This window comes from Colius striatus, chromosome 3 (assembly GCF_028858725.1).
Source record: "Colius striatus isolate bColStr4 chromosome 3, bColStr4.1.hap1, whole genome shotgun sequence".
NCBI lineage: Eukaryota > Metazoa > Chordata > Aves > Coliiformes > Coliidae > Colius > Colius striatus.
In genome coordinates this window covers 74,614,359-74,632,122 of record NC_084761.1, presented here as the reverse complement: position 1 = coordinate 74,632,122, position 17,764 = coordinate 74,614,359, and the positions used below count along the sequence as shown (strand labels likewise).

Sequence of the window (17,764 nt, the reverse complement as noted above, 5' to 3'; positions counted from 1 at the left end):
CTGTGCTGTTTCTCGTCACAATACATCTGGGTCTGCTGTCACTGCTGCCTCTGGATGAGCTAGACCCAGTTGCCAGGACTAATTTGGTCTGTGTGTTCAATGGGCTCTGGGTACCTCTTGAGACGCCTTCTTTTTTTTTTTTCTGAATAATGTAATTGTTCTAATCTGCTAAAAAAGAAGGCCATCTGAAAAAGCCAAGAGCAGAGAATGCCACTCTTCTTTTTTCTTCCCCTGTCTCGTCTAGAGTAGTTGACTTCCGTAACATTTCTTTCCAACAGCCGCTTTCAGCTTCCTGCGTCTGGTGAGTTCTTCATATTTGCTTTTTTTTTCCTAATGGTCTTAATATGAGATGATATTCTGAATTAAATTCAGTATTTTTAGGTCTATTTTTGTTAATGTTTGTGAAATTGATCAACATAATCGGTTTTACTTTTAACACCAGCTGTTAAATACCCAGTATTGTGATACCTTGTTCAACAGCGGTCTAATCCTGTCCCAGGTCTTGTATCTTCTGGATTTTCGTTTGCTCCAGAGTTTGTTTTCACATCAGCATAAAAAGGCCTTGGATAAAAGCAGAAGGAGGGCTGTGATGGGCTGTGTCATGCCATTGTTTTCTATGTTAACTGATGTAAAAACAAAGGCAGAAAATGGGAGTTACTCTAAAGATGGTGGGTTTGGTTCTGATCCCCATTGCTGTTGTATGAACGATGAACCCTAGAGAGACAGGCATGTGTAAATCTGCAACACTTTGGGTTTCTTTCCCATTTATAAAGTACATCATGTTTATGAGACAACTGCTCTACTTCACCTTAAATGTTCCAAAGCAAATTTACCTGAACACTTTATTGTGAGAATTTAGAAAGGTGAAATTTAAGTTTTTCGGAGTGAAGTCTTTCTAATTTGCCAACATAAATGTCGCTGGCTCTGGTTCCGATGGCTGCCGGGCCCCATTGGGTCTAACAAGCACCTCTACTGCCTTCTGAGATCAGGAGGCACCTCTGCCATCTATGTTTGCCATCTCAATGGCCGCGGCTGTGACTCTTTGCTTTCATCTCACCCCCATGGCTGCTTTTTGTGTGCTTTCTGAGCCTACCATGGCATGCTTGTGGTGTAGGATCCCCTTAGAGAGCAGTATGTGTGTGTGTGTGTGTGTGCATGTGTGCACATTGGTGCACACCCATTTTGAGGTTCTGCCTACAAAAGCTGCATCTCATGATGCTCTAGAGGTGGTGGGACGGCTTTGTCACATTGCCAATGAGTGGTAGCTAATCTAAAAGGTGAATGAGAAGAGAGCATGCCAAGGCCGGAAACATCCCTCTGATCCGGATCCCTGCAGAAAATCTGAATGTGGCTTTAAGATGTTCTAATTTCTTCTTTCAGCCGTGTTTCCACCTGTGGATGGGGCAGAAGTTAGGCTGTGGCATCTGGAGGAGGCCAGCTTTAACACAGGATTTATCCTGAAGAAAATACTTGCAGAGGAAAAAGGTAGGATAAATGAGATTAGTTAGTTGGTAGCAGACATATCTGTTAGCATTTCTTTTATGTCAGTACGTGCCTGTCTGCTGCTGCTCTCAGGGATTGTGCATTGTGTGGAGCTGCCTTGTATGTCACATTTCCAACACCGCCATTGCTGGATGTTTACAAACATTCCATTTGAAAAGACCATACACATATGCTTACTTGTCTTTAGAACGGGGTTTAATCTCATTTTTCAGACACGGGGCTGAAGGTGTATCACACAAGTGAAGTCCAGTTTGCCAGAGAAAGCAGGAGCAGGCTTGATGCGAATAGCATGTTTGAGTCCAGGGCAGTAACCGCAGGGTAGAAAAGCCCCATGTGCACTTGCTTCCTGCCAAGTTGAGAAAGCAGGCCTTGGTGAGGCGTAATACTGAGTTTTATATTCACTAGATTTGGTGCAGCAAACCAGAAAAATAGTAGTTTTGTATTTGTAGAGAATCCATATTTTTATAAAGTAATCTGTACTTGCTGTCTAAGTTTCAGAGCAAATAATTCAAATGGGTTTGATTTTCATCTCTAGCAAGACACAAAATCATCAGCAAGGTGAAGTGGCTGTAAATTACTGTCATTTAATCCCACTTTAAGGGAATTTTACAATGCCAAAGCAGGGTGAGGAGAGCTTATGGTGGAAGAGATTGGGCCTCACAGGATTGCCTGTGTCAGAGGACAGTCCCTATATCTACATAAGGCACAGTGAAACTGTGAAGTTGGAGCTATACTTCCAGAAAGTTGCTAAAAATACTTTTCCAGCTTGGTGGCCAGCTTTCTCAGGAACATGTTTATATGTGGAAGTTTAACAGATTCTGGCTCAGCTTCTCCATTGGGAGTATGAATTTAGGGATGAAATGAAAGCACTCTCCTTGCTACGTAAACCCATCAACTGAGAGAGGCTGATGGTACAGTCACACCAGCTGGTAACAGCTGCCAGTGTCAATGATATCAAGGAGACAGTCCTCTTGTACTGTGAGGGTCAAGGCATAGGAATCTTTAAAGGGCTAAGTGGTCGCTTTGCAGTCTACACAGCATACAGGAAACGAGCAGCAGTTGTGGTGATGGTCTGGTAGAGCAGCAGGTCTGCAGCAGCAGAAGCTCCAGAGGAGTAATTTCTTGGTGACACTTTCTGACAGCCAGCCAGGAGGACACCCAGGCAGAGAGCTGAAATTCTTCTTGCTTTTACCGTGCGGCTCTGGATGTCTAGCAGCAGCTGGGTTAGGAGCCTTAAGTGAAAAGATTTTCAGTGAAAAATGCCTCTTCTTTCTAAAGCAAATACTCCCTGTTTTCTTTGTAAAGTCTTGGCTCTGTGATTCTACAGTTTTCATTAAGAAACAGCTGAATGTTACTGAATGCACAGTTAAAGCGATTAGTTCAAATTTGTGTTGACCCTACAAGGAAAAACTGACGATTTTTAAATAATGCTTTTGATTGTAGTTTGAAAAGAAGTAAAAGAAGTAGCTGTGAAAGTTACCTCCTTTTTCAAGTCTTAATGTGACATTTCAGGCATCACACCACACAGCTTAACACCATTTCTAAATTAGGTTCTCACTTTATGGCCAGCAGTGTGTGGTTTTATTAAATCAGCAGTTTTCAAGTGTTTTCATGCTACGAGCACACTTTACAGCTGAAAAATGTCTTGGGATAACCCCAGCATGGTAATTAAGACAGGAAGTTGGCTGCAGGCGTCTCAAGCCCACTGTTAATGCATTAAAGCTTTAAAGTGCTGGATGGGCTCACACAAATACAGCAATATAACAGCAAAAGTTTTGGGCTGTAGCCTACCATTAGCTCTTCTCCACAAAACCAAATACAGTTTCATATGCATGTGCTTGAGTTCCTGTGTCAGTGAAGGACCGGAAGACCTTCCTAATCTGCCAAAAGCATCGGTCTGCAGTGGGAGACATTTGGAACCAGCAAAGCCCCTGTAATGCAGCAGTGAGCGTGAGCACTGGAAGTACAAAACCTTAGTGTATTGGGTGTAAAATGAGCAGCTGCCAAAGTAGCAGGGAGCAGTAGTCTCAGCAGCCACATGCTGCTGGAGGCTGTGCTGGAGGATGGCCCTCACTGCTGGCACAGCATCTGAGGGATAGCTGGAAATGGGATCTGAATGCTTCCTGTGTGCCTGTGTTCCTCCAGAGCAGGTATGGGAGGCTTTTTTTGTGCACAGCCCTGCTTGTGGCTGTGCCCTGTGTTTGTTGAAGATTCTTTGATGTTTCCCACGCTGCACAGTTTCTTGCCACTGTGTCTGCGTCGTGTTTCTGTCACACAAGGAATTTCATTTGGCCTTTGGTTACAGAGGCCAAGAAGAAGAGCAAATTCTGAAGGGCTGAGGTTGGGGCTGTACTTGGCACGCTGCTTTACCTGTTAGAATGTGTGAACCCACTGGAAACCACATGAGGATTCTGTTACTGTTTAGGGGTTTCCCCAACGAGGGGCTATGGTGACCTCTTGCATAGGAAAGACCCAGCATGTGCTGGAAAGGGAACAAACAGCAATCCTGGCAGAAGCTGGCATGGAGGGCTGTGGTTAACTGCCGTGCATGGGGCCGCTCGTCACGCACAATTGCAAGCGTGGAGTACTGGCCTCAGTAACTGACACTTGCCTGGTTTGAGGTTGTTGTACCATCTGGTGACATCTCTTTTCCTCATGAGCGACAGTGAGTTGCTTTTGAAGCAACTCAGTGGTTTGTGTCAAGCTGCAGATGAGACCAGCTCTCCTATCTGAAAAGCGTGAGACTGAGACCTCTGCGTAGTTAGGGGTCTGTTTGAGTTGTCTCCTGTGCAGATGGTCGTTGAAAGGATATGAAACCTCTCCCTCTCCCAGGGAAACCATTCTTTCCTTTTTCTTTGATAGGCATGCCAGTGGACACACAGTTTGTAGCTTGCCTTTAATAAAAAAAATTATTTCATTAAATGACTGTGCTTAAAAACTGATTAACTCTTTAGGGTTCCAAGTCATTAAACAATGACATACCGAATTATCTATTAGCTCTCATCATCTCTGTGCTTGTGGCTTTCTCATCACTAAGATTTATTCTAAAACATCTGTCTTAAAAATCCCTCATGTAATTTAATTTCTTTTTCTTCCATCAGTTTAAGTGTAGGTTTTTAAATTCACGTATCTGTCAGTGGAGTTTTAATTTTGGATGAAAAGTCGTTGGGTAAAATATTTTTGAGTTTGAATCCAGTCCACTAGGATTCAAAAATAAAGCATGGGAGGTATTCTCATGATGTTCAAATGTAACTCTCCTAAAACATCTCTCTTTTTTTTTGTACGTGTGACCGTTTCAATGCAAGATATGTAAAAATTGAAAAAATCAAGGAAAACTTTCTGTGCTTCTCACTGAAAAACAGAATCTCTGCATTAAGATTTATTGTCGCGTGGGGATTTGCCTGATCTTTAAACCAGCTGAAAGCCAAATACATGTCAGCTTTAAGTATCTGAAGTGGCTTCTCATAATACTGAGCTGAAGTACAAGTGAGAAAGATTTACGTATTACTTTTGGTGGTAAAGAGCAGAGGCTTTTCTCCTCTTAACATATTCCATATGACCCGGTGTTGTCAGCAGTATTATGTGTTACAGAAGACAAGAGATTATGCTTATACCAGAACAATAGGAAAGGATAACAGGCCCTGAAATATATATTCTGCTGTGGCATAGGGTTGGTGTAAGATGTAGATGAATGGAAAATGTGAACTATGATGTATAAATTGTGCTAATTCCAGGGAAAAAAAAAAGTCGATGCATATCCATTTGAAATTTGTCTTTACTCGTAGCTATGCACAGGATGTAAGCAACTTGATCTAGGCAAGTACTCATGCCCATTTATTGTGTTGAATTTACTACAATTAAAGAATTCTAGGGAGAAGTGTTTTCCTACCTGTCCTGTAAATACATATAAACTTTTATTTTATCCTCCTGATGGGTACAGTGCATGGATATGGAGTTGTGGGATAGAATGTGGAAGGCAAATCCTTTTCTGATTTATAACACAAATAAAAAAGAGAAATACCTTAAATCGACAAATGCAGGAAAAGTTGGGATGATTGCATGTTTCATAGCGCACCTTCTGCTTGCAAAGTGATTGAAATTGTTTCCAAGCAAGTCCTACGCATTTTAAACATTTTAACGTACACTTGTGCACACACAAAATTTAAGAGTGAACTTAAAAAGATGTCAAGTTCCCTCTGGCTGAAATCTAGACTATGATTTTAAACACTTCAATATCTACAGAGACAAGAAAAAGCTTTTTGCTGCTGACAGTTCTGAGGGGAAAAGCTAAAACTGTCAGCCAGCTTCTCAAGGTTATAAAATAAATAACCAAGCAAATTATTGTTGCTTAGTTTACTAGCTTTGTTCGTTCACTTGAGAAGTTTAACATTCATCACTGCAAAGCTGAACTGTGACATGCGGGAAATATATGTCTTCCCAAATAGAAAAACCCAAATCGATATGTTTTAGCAAGAAGTAGTTATTGTCAATTGTTTGATCAACTGAAGGATCATTATTTGCTGCTCAAAACACCTCTACATTCAGCACATTTTATTCTTATCACAAAATATGCAAAAATAACCTTCCGTCAAATGTTGGCTGACTCTTTTCTAACTAATATTTTCCTCATCCACTTTTACCTCCCACTGAAATCAAACTCACGCATATACGTGACAATGAACACGGAGATCCTCCTTCTCTCCCTCCTGACAATATGGAGGGAAAGATCTGGGCTTGCGAGTCTCCTTGTTTTGTGACAAACATTTTATAAAACCAAAGCAAAGTTAAACCTGAATAGACCTCTGAAAGTAACTTTGGAGCTCTTGCGAGGGATCCGTGGAGGGCAGTGGAAAAATGGTAGGACAATTTCTTTTAAGAGTTTTTAACATTGAAGAGGGTGTTATATCACCTGTATTGTTCATCTATTAGCTTTTAGCTATGCTGTTAGTGTTGATTATTTGGCAGTGTTTAAGGGACCCAGACAAGAAGATCAGATTCTGTGCAAGCAAGGGAAATGAGTGTAGTCCTACCGCAGGTTAGGAGCCAAACCATGCACAAGTCAGCCCTCACCACTGCGTTGGGCTCGACACAGGCTCTGAAAGAGAGGCAGCCCCCTTTTGCCTACAAATGCAACTATGTCTTTGGAGTTATCAGGTTGTTGCTTTTAACATTTTACCACATTAAACATCTGCAGGATTTAACACAGCTCCTTGCATCTCCTTAACAACAGATCATTGTAACATGTAGTAAAGGTGTGCTTAAAAAGTGTAATGGCTGCGTATGCGGTAGAAGTGGAATTGTTTGCAATGTGTGACTATGTAGTTTATTTGTATGTGTGAGGCACCATCATCTCTCAGTTGTACACCCATGTTACCGCAGATCCAGGTTTAGCACCACAGCCATTTCTGCTCATATGTATGCAAATACACATACATATCTGTGTGTAGAAACGAAGTCATTTAGAGACCGTGTCCCTTTCAGTAGTGCATCCATTTTTTAATGCAAAATAAGCATGCAGGTTTGCAAATGATGGGAGGATATCTTGCCCTAAATATGTGTCTGTTTCGCACAGCAATCTGTAGCAACATCTTCTGCAAGTGAGTGAATATCAATGTGTGTGTATATAGATACACATATACATAGATATATAGACATAGATATACATAGATATATAGACATGCAAACACACAGGCATGAGCATATGGATGTCATATTTTTTGTGCGTGGATATATGGATTCATTATTGGAACACGTGTTTTTAAATATACATTGATTTATTTTCACTATTTTTGTGTGTGTGTGTATGTGTCTACATATGCATATACATTTCAGTGCATCCAGTCTGGCAAACAATCCATCATTCTGCAAGAACCTACAAACATTTATACCTAAAAAATATTAGTTAGGTATGAAAGGGAAATGGATGCTTCATGATATTATGCTCGTATCTGCAGATGGTAAGGAAACCCAAACAGAAATAGGAGAAGGTCTAGGCTTCCAGGAAAGAAAACACCATCATCATTGAAGATTGCAAATAAAAGAGTACTTCATGTTTTGTCAGCCAAAAAAAAAAAATTATGGAGATTTTGAAGAGTTAAACCTATAAAAAAACCCTACCAAAAATTTGTTGTGTCCCTTTGATTCGTCTCAAACTTCAAGAAAGGTGAACTGTGTTAAAAGAGGATGTGGCATGAAAAATCTGAAGTGGTTTGGGGCCCAAAGCTGCAAACGTTTCCACATGTGAATAATTCTCCACACACAGCATTGAAGTCCAGTTAGTGAAATACCGTGCGTTTTATAATATCAGTTTGGCTGCAGTGCTGTTAGACTTGGGTGGAAACTTGGTTTTTAACTGTGAGTCCATTCTGACAGATAGAGTGACTTTCCATAGGTACGCGCGATAGCGCTGCAGTCAGCTCGTAGCACCTTGTCCATGTTCATCTGTGAGCCTATCTGTATCCCCATCTGGACCCAAAAGCAGTTCTGTATCAGTGATGCATATATATATATATACATACATACATATATATATGTACGCATGTGTGTACAAAAACAGAGACTATGCGGGAACACAGACGGACAGATGGCAAACTTCTGTGCTCGAATGTTCACACGTGTGACATTTGCACACCAGCTGCTCTGTGTAGGGCTGTCTCTGTGATGAGACTCAAGAAGAATTTCTTCTCTGTTTTAAGAGCAGAGAGGCAAAATTATTGGAGGGAAGGGTGGGAAACAAAGATGACATACCCAGCATCTTGCAGAAAGGAAATGTTTGGCAAGCACAAGGGTACAGGCCACACTTCGGCCACAACCTGCTGCTCCATTTCTGCTGACTTGGGAGGATACTGGATCAGAGTAAAAACTGCACATGAGGTGGTCCCCTGTGAAGGGGTTACTTTGCTATTCTTGATTTAACCAGATTTTAATTTGGAGAGGACTCCAAGAGCGGGTCACTTTTGAAAATGCCCTATAGTGCCATGAATACTGGATGGTCCATAATTTACCGTGTCATGCCATAAACATGTGGAGAAAAACTACTTTAGACTCATGGCTTGGATTTTGAAGCAGGTACTTATCACTGCCAGGTCTCAATGTCTTCTATTAAATTTAGGATCTCAGATCAGTACATGACAGTCTTAGAAAGTTTTCATTGATTTTTGAAGTGGTTCTAATTGTTTGTGTTCATGTTTAATTTGTAAGTAGCTGAATCAAGGTGAGATTAGTTGAAGCTAAAGGCATCTCAAAGATGAAATAAGTATTTCTTTTGCATAATTGAGTAATTAAAATGAGAGTTAAATAGGTTTTCCCAGTAACAGTTGTAAACTGAGTAGATTTCTAGACGTGCCGTTATCCATTGCTTACATCTCTTCATTGTAGGCACTATTACTAAAGTGCTGAACTAGCAATTTATTTAAGATATCTCATTATATAGCTTTATATGTATGTACAATATATAAGCATGTGAGTAAATATGTACATTTTCTTGTGTGAAAGCTTTCATCCCTTTACAAGGACTTCAAGTCTTATTTCATCTTGTAAATAACATTGGTCCACATTTATCATTAATTTATAGCAAGATTCCCCATTCTCAATATGAGGGAATTTACTTTAAATCTGATGCCTTGAGTTCCCTTGCTAATAATAAAGTTGGCCAGATGACTGAATATTTGATCATAAATCCTTTTCTTCCATTTCAGCTGCTAAAACTGCCAAAGAAATAAACCGAGGTTTAAATTTTTTGATGTTGCCTTGATCCAAAAATGATTTTTTGCAAAGGCTCCTACAAAAGTGTTTTTTCATTTTCTTTAAATTTCATAATCTATAAATTTTAAAAAGGTGTTTTTTCAAAGCAAAGCACTGAAATTTGAAAACAGGAACCTGATTTCAGTTTTGTGAATATGGGAGTAAAAGAAAAATTTCTAAGTTGTTATGTCTGTATTCTATGTCTGTATATTTTTTTTAATGCTAGAAGAAGAATGTTTTTGAAATGACAAGACATCCTGGCTTTGAAAAATATGGGTGTATTGCATGTTGCTTGCTCTTCTAACTTTAGGAAGCCATCGCAGGTATGATCGTACATAAGGATAAAATAGCTGTGTAAAATCTCTCATCCAAGAATCTAGGCATCCTCTCAGTTCTTTAAAATTCTTTAAAAACACATTGAGAGATAGTCTGGCAATTAACCCAGCAGGATCATAAATACACCAGACAGCTGAAGCATTCTGCCTGTGAAATAACTTGCCATCTTGCGCTTGGGCCAGAGAATAAGATGGCCCCTGTGGTAGCCAGCTTGAGTTCAATGCAGATTTTTGGTGCAGTAGTTTGGGGAAAACATGCAGCACCTTGCAAAGGTATAGGCTGCGAGGCAATTCCCCTTCATGGTAGCGATGTTACCACTGAATGCCACTATGGACTGGCACACTGACACTGTCTGAGGTGGCGGGAGGCTGTTTCCTAGACTGGCAAGACAGAGACATGGTGCTATAGATCAAAGTCATCGTGAAACAAATTTAGAGACCTGGAGGCAGCTAAGACAAATATCAGAACATCAGCTTAATGAATGCATGACAGAAAACATCACAGAAAGGGGGCATTTGCTTTGCTTGCAGACCAACTGCAGTCTCCAGACGGACTACAGCTGATGTATTAGTTTTCAGCTGCCTCGTGCTGTAGCAATATGGAGGTTTGTATGTGAATGGAGCAAGTATAACTCACCCATGGAGCTGAAAATGAGGTAGCATGACCTTGGCAACCTGATGATCTAGCTGAGCACCCAGTCTGGCCTTTATGTCTCCATCATGGGGGCCAGTTGTCTCCCTGATGCATCTTCTAGGTGCTGCCCCTAACCAGGCAACAGCATCTCTTTCCTGTCTTTATTTGCCACTGGCCTTTCCTTCTCCTTCTCCTTCTCCTTCTCCTTCTCCTTCTCCTTCTCCTTCTCCTTCTCCTTCTCCTTCTCCTTCTCCTTCTCCTTCTCCTTCTCCTTCCCATTCTCACAGGAGTTGTTCTCAAGCCCTGTCCATGCCCTGCAGTCCCCACCACACCCACAGAGGGGAAAGTGTAAAGCTGCACCCTGTTCTGGTCAGTGAGAGGAGTCACCATGTCTCCTTCATCTCCTTGAAAGCCTCTAAAAGATGCAAGAACAATTTTTCTCCCTCTGAGCAGCTAGAAGGAGCAGTGATTACAATCAACATGATAGAGAAGAACCGCACGCACTGTTTTGCAGACCCATCTCTACATGAGGTAGGACTCACAGGAGCAATGTGGGCAGGCAAAGAATATATGTGCATTCAAGTACCTCTCCAGTGACTTTCACCTTTTTTCATTAGTAGAAATATTTTTATTTCCTCCCAACATCAGATCTCTTCAAGAGCTAGTGTACACAGTGCTCAAACTGAAATATCAGCCTGCCCTTTTCCTGGTATCAACAGGAACTGCACTGACATGTAATTGTGGTAGGGACCAGATAATGGTAATAATAGTTAGCAGGTTAATTGCTTTAACTCTCTGAAACATTTTGTGACTGCCTAATCTAAAAAGCCTGTTGTCTTGCCTGCATGGTTTGTTTACATATGAGCTACTTTCTTCCAAATCCCAACTTACCTGAAGGTACACTATCAATATCCAAGATAGGTTTTGAAATTAAGGAGTTCCTGACTCTTTTTATTTTCCCCCTATCAAAACACACTGTCCATCCCCTGCAGACATTTAGCCATCCTCACAACAATCTTGTAGTAGATGCCAGAGGACTCCATGGCATAAATTCCATTTTGTTCAGTACATAAACTTCACCCTTCTGATACCAGCAGTCCTTCTTTCATTTGTTGATAGAATTGTTTCAACAAATACTAGATTAGTTTTATGTGTGATGTATATTCACATGAATCCTTGTCCTGCAAAGAGCTGCTGTGCTCTTTGTCCTATCCTGTTACGGGTGGATAACACCACCCACCTCTGAACCATACTTGGCTGTGATCAGGTGTGAGACACCGACTTGCATGAGACTGCTGAGGCACAGGACAGTGTCTGGGGGGCAGCTGTTGTATAACTTCTTGTGCTCCTGTCATTGGGAAGTCCAAGTGCTCTATAACCACACATCAGTGCCAAGGTTCTGTATTCCAAAGACAAAGGGAACAAAAATAGGAAAACAAAGAAAGTAAATATGGTCTTATATAGACAACATGATGTAGTTGAAAAAGCAGTGCTAATGCTATCTAAAACTGGAAGAATTTTCTTTGAGGGTGATCTCAGAGTTTAAAGGCCACTATTCAGAATGACTTAATTGGAATTAGACAAATATTCTTATACTTAATAATGTTATAAAAACTCTCACCCTATTATTCAAATATAATCTTCTGTTGTTATGAGTGATGAAAGCATAAACCAAAATAGTGTAAAAGAAGATATAGGTTCATATCTGGACTTCCAGGTCCAAAATGGACTTGAAAAACTGATAAAATTTGGAAAACCAAATTATTGGGGACCCCCCCCCCCCCACATTAGCAGCCCAGACTCAACCATCTGTGATGGGCATGGTCAGCTGTATTGTCAGGCTAAGACTGTAGTAACATGAGAGCAAAGAACCAAAGCTTTTGCTAATATTTACACAACTGGTGGTATACTGAGGTGTAGAAGTGTCCATTACTGGCCTGTGCTTTAAAGGATGTTTAATCGAGAGAGTTTTCCATTAATCGAAGTGAACTTGCATAATTGTTTTAATACCCTAATACTGTGCTTGCTCTGAAGCTGTGCCAAAGACAGGCTATGTGCACAATTAAATTCAATATGCACATATGTAGTCCCAGCTATATATGGAGGCACATGAACTCCAAATAGAACAAAGTGACATCAGGACTGACCCCTGATGACAGTCTACCCACAGGACCAGGATAATATGGACGTTGTTATATACTGTTCATTTTCATTAAGCAATGGATTGTAGAACAATATCACTTGTGGACTATACCATGGTAGAATATTTCAGCTTTTTTTATTGTATTATAGCCAGATTCACTAGTCCTTAGTATCTTTTTTGGTCTTCAATAATTTCTATAGTTTCTTTCAAAATAGTCATCATAATCAGACCCAGGAATCAACAAGCCGAGTACCAGAACAATCCTTTTATCTTCCTTTCTCTATTCTGGCATTTATGAATTAACAAAAGTCATGCTTTGGACATCCTTATTGTGCCCTACATTCAAATATACACAAAATAATGAGCATAGAGGCATTAAGGACTACTTGCACTGAAAAATATTTGTTCTGAAAAAGAGACTTGATACACACTTTCTCCTGGGAACACGAAGTTTTGTCTGAATCATATGCTGCTGACTTGTGGTGAATTGTGGTGTTTCCAAACTGCATTGCTGACACAATTTTGAAGTAGAATACCCCTGAAGGAAAGGTGATGGTGCACTGGGCTCTGTACCCTGCATATGCTTTTCAAAAGTTTCCATACATGGATTTTGTAAATGCTTGATTCCCTAAAGAGCTTGTTTGGTGAACAGAGAAGGCGAGAGAGAGGAGTTAGACCTACTGAATCTTTAAAGGCAATTTTCCAGCCGCTGCCACCAAAACTTCAAAACCTAAATTAATGGAGCAGCTTGTTTCCCGGCAGCCAGGAATGTCATGAAGCAGCCTTGGCCTCCATCCCACTTCCTAGAAGTGAGCTGAGATGGCGAGAGCATGGTCGCAGTGGCAGACCAGGAAGCGCCGTCTGTTGCAACGATTCCCCCAGATGCCGGTAACTCACATACGCAGAACCACTCTGCAGCCTCGGTGCTGCCTCTAGAAAAGAAAGTGCCCTGGCCAAGCCACCCCCACACTATCTTCTGGCCAGTGCAGTGGGTGGGAGAGCTGCAGGTGTGCCAGCGAGACATGAGGAGGTAGGGCACTGCCTCTCTGCAAAATGAAAGCTGGGGAGTTGCCAGTAGCAATTGTCAGTGCCTGTAAAATGTTCTTTCTAAACTCATCTAGCGGTTTTCTCTTCTTTTCCTTTGTTTTTCCCCTTTGTGGAGTAAGCCAAAGCTCTGAGTGTACCAGAAATGGTAGTGGGGGTGGGAGAGTGGTAGTGGTGGTGGTGTTGGGGGCGGTTAGAGGAGTGAAACTGGAGTGCGATACGGTAAGGTAGAGCACATCCTTTTTGTAGCCATCATTCATTTCAGTACAAATAACCTTAAGCTGTGACTTCTGTCTTCGTATATGAAGAAGGCAGATACATATTGTTTGTGTAACATACACAGGACATTTTGAAATTATGCAGTGATACTTTTTTTTTAATTACCATGGTTGAGCAGAACTAATTTGCCTTCAGTTTTGCAGTTAGTGATTTTCATAGCATCTTGTGTGTCGCCCCGTGTGAGCGCTGAATCTCACACACAGCTACTGGAGAAGAGGCAAACGCTTTCAAAATAGGAAAATTTGACTGAATACTGGCAGGAGCTCAAAAGCAATTACATACTCTGAAGAGGTACTCACAGTTCAGTTTTACACCAGAGTAAATGTCAGGGCAGCTGTGTCTCCTTCAAATGAAATAATTTGACTGTGGCAAGCACTAGCAGCTCGGGTTTCTTTGGCTTCTGCTTCTTGCTTGTTGGAAGTGATTTGTAAGAAAAAATTTTAAACTCCTTTGTATTTTTGCTGTGGGTCTTTCATTGTTTTTGAAAACTCTTAAGGTTCATGTCACTTGAGATTCACAACTGAGGTATTTGCTTCCTCGTTGTCACAAGTGGTTCTGTGTTACTGTTCATTATAGGATTACTTAAAGAGCCAAACTGACTACTGAAAGGCTTTTTTTCCTCTCAACTACCTTCAGAGAGCATGGGCACATTTTCAAGGGAATCTGAACTGATGGGTTCATTCTGGATTCTGTCAGTCTCAGTGAAAGTCAGAGGTAGGGAATGCCTCACTGAGAGCAGGTTAGTAGCAGTTACACCAAAGTTAAATTGATATTGTTATGGGGGTTTTTTGCAACTGAAGGGGAATATTAGTTGTTATCCCCAGAGAATGGCAGAGGTGATGGCATTGTTGACCCCAGTAGAATGTTATTTAGGTGAATGGCTGTTGCACACGCAGCTGCTAGAGGGGAATGGCAAGGTTCAGCATTCTCCATTATGTCCAAAGACCTGTCCAGGTGTCTTTATCTAGATGAAGAATGTCCCGTTCTCTGTGGGTTATAAATGTGACATTTTATTTTTACTCTTCCAGAAACGATATTTGACTCACCGAGGAATTAAAACTGACAGCACCACAGAGCTGTGTGGGAGAAAAGAGGATTTTAGACTCAAGTGACTCAATCAAGTCTTGAGAAGTAAAGAGATTTGGATGATTTCTCACCAAATGGAGGTTATCTAGAAAGCCTCTGAGGCTGCTGTACCTCTGTGTCTCACTCCCGCTGCACAGAGACAGTGCTTTTGGCCCCGGACACGAATAAAATGCTGGATTCAGTCAAGTGTGTCCTGGTGGGAGACTCTGCAGTGGGAAAAACATCTCTCTTGGTACGTTTCACTTCCGAGACTTTTCCAGATGACTACAGACCCACTGTGTATGAAAACACCGGAGTGGACGTCTTCATGGATGGTGTACAGATCAGCCTAGGTCTTTGGGACACGTCTGGCAGTGATGCTTTCAAAGGCATTCGCCCCCTGTCATACCAACAGGCAGATGTGGTATTAATGTGCTACTCAGTGGCCAACCACAATTCCTTTCTGAATCTGAGGAACAAATGGATCGGCGAGATCCGCAGCCATTTGCCCCGCATCCCTGTTTTGGTAGTGGCAACTCAGACTGACCAGCGTGACACAGGGCCCTACCGCTCCTCCTGCATCAGCCCGATGGATGGGAAGCGGCTGGCCCAGGACGTGCGAGCCAAAGGCTACCTGGAGTGCTCTGCCCTCAGCAACCGGGGGGTGCAGCAGGTGTTTGAGTACGCCGTGCGGACCGCCGTCAACCAAGACAAAAAGCAGAACAGGCGGAAGCTCTTCTCCGTTAATGAATGCAAGATCTTCTGAGGACCGTCTGCAGTGGGTTTGCCTGCATCTGGTGCTTCTGCCTTCGCACACAGATACTGCAGCAGAGAAATGGGAGGTGAACCAAAGGAGGTCTTGGGGCAGGACCAGAGTGCAGGTGCCTCTGGTGAGACAGATGTGCGCCCTATCTGATCTGCTCCCCTCCAACATACAATGTGGGCACTACCGTGGAAAACGAAAGGTGCGGGTACATGCCCTTGTTTGCGAGCCTGTGTTTGGACTTCACCAGCCTGGACTGGAGCAGGCCTAGCCTGGAGATCTGCAGATAATAGCTGTGCTGATTTGTTGTTGTTTCTGTTGATGTTCCTCAGTTGCTGATTTGTCTGCATTTATTTAATGACATACTTCTGCCTGGACCAACCCTCACCTCTTGACATGTCTGTCCATGTGGATTTTTTTTCACCTTAAGAGCTTAGTATATAAAATCTGACCACTGTCAGTCTATTTAAAAGACTCTTGTATATGTTGTTGCAAAATTCTGAAAGTTTGTATTTTGGAGGTTCTTCCTTTAGCTAAACACAGAAGCAAATTGTCCTATCCATATAACGAATGGCCTGCAGGCAAGCCTATCACTTCTTAGACCTGCCTGAGTCACTGCATAACAGTAATCAAATCCAGTACATTCAGCATAGAACTTCTCAAAGTTTAGTGACATTTGACAGCTGTCCTGTGGCTTCGTGAGATTTATTTTGTTATCTTAGCCTTCTTCCTCACCAATGTGGTCAAGGATGGGATGCATTAGGTGAAAACTAATGTGATTCTTCCTAGACCTCACCTGATTTCAATCCCAGAAAGGCTGGCTTGCAATCAGGGCTTCTTTAGACATATGATTGGAGTAGCAGAGGATGAATCTGTGCTGTCATCACCTCTGTTGTCCCTTTTGTAATTCTGAAGGCGAAAGATTTCAGTCTCCATGGATGAAAGGGATTTCTACATGAGCACTAAAATCCTCACATGTTTTTTAGTACAATTATTTTCAAAACAGTGATTTTAGTGAGTCTAGGTGCTTACTAAAATTAAAAAAAAAAAGTACATGGCAATGTTGAATGTGAGTATTTAGAATGGCTAAAAACCTTTTCTTTAGAGTTTGCATACCAAGTATAACTGCCTGGGCTGTATTGAAATAAGACTGAAATGGGCTTTGCACCCTGGTGAGCCTTGGAAGCCTAAGAGTCCAATCCTGACATACCTACTCGGGACAAGTTACCTTCCTGCACAGAAAGCCAGGTGAAAGAGGTGGAAACTCTGGGTGTAAGAGAACTCTGCTAGAAGGCAGAATGGGGTCAACATTGTGTACAACAGTGTACATTCCTGGTGTGTTGTGGTGTGCCCCTCCTCCTCCTCCTCAGGTTATGTGTCTCCTCTGCCCTATACCGTGTCTCAGGTCTTGCAGATCTGTCTTATCCCAAGGTTTCTGCTGCCAGTAGAGGAAATCCTCTGGGGGGTTTCTTAGTGCAGCAATATTTTTTTCTCTCCCTTTCTCTCTCCTTCATCTAGCTCAGAACCAAACTTTAAGGGGCTTATACCATGATGGCATGATGGCACGTAGCACAGTAGGATATTTCTCTCTCCACATGGATCCCAAGAGGAAAACCTCTGTCTCTTTTGTGTGGTCCCTGACTTGTGTTTCAACAGGAATGGATGCTTGTCTGATTCTAACCAAGGCAAGACTCCAGGAGTTACCCTACTAAGCAGATAAGCTAAAGCTCAGATCTTACCTATCTGTAGTTCGTCACTGAAAAACCTCTTGGGTGCTCTGTTCTACCTTTGAGCTTCCCTGTAAAGAGAAATTCAAAATTAAATCTTTCCCCTCCTATGAATCTCAGAGGTGATGTCACCTGTGATGTAGTTGAGCAACTATTTTCATTGCAGGCACCTTGAACAGCAGTGGTGCACAGGACATTCGACGCTGTGGTCACTTCATCCTGCCAGCTCCCAGGCTGGTGAATATTTACTGCTCATCAACCTGACTGTAAGGGAGGCTTCTGGTCACAAAAATGTACTAGTACCATGTGAGGTTTTTGTATCAGCTTTAAATCTGTACAAGCTTTTGTGACCAAGCATGCAAAAGACAAGGGATCTTATCACTGTCTGTCTTTGCTGTCCTCTTTCCTACTTCTTTTTCTCTTTTGGTGTTGATTGCAAATCCTTTTCCCCCTGAAACACTAAAGGTGACATGTAAAGAACCTGAAATGGCATGATACTTCAGCAGAGTTACACAAGTGGCTAGGTAT

General features: G+C 41.8%; 1 protein-coding gene across 1 annotated transcript; it reads left to right on the top strand.

Moving 5' to 3' along the window:
* RHOH (ras homolog family member H) lies at positions 1-17,320 on the top strand. Its single transcript, XM_061993104.1, has 3 exons — positions 1-301; positions 1,381-1,485; positions 14,710-17,320. Exon 3 carries the CDS (start codon positions 14,937-14,939, stop codon positions 15,510-15,512), a length of 576 nt encoding a protein of 191 aa, XP_061849088.1. The 5' UTR covers positions 1-301; positions 1,381-1,485; positions 14,710-14,936; the 3' UTR covers positions 15,513-17,320.
* The last annotated feature ends 444 nt before the right edge of the window (positions 17,321-17,764 follow it).

Coding starts and splice junctions, on each gene's coding strand:
- RHOH (XM_061993104.1), top strand. CDS start 14,937: ATGCTGGATTCAGTCAAGTGTGTCCTGGTGGGAGACTCTGCAGTGGGA.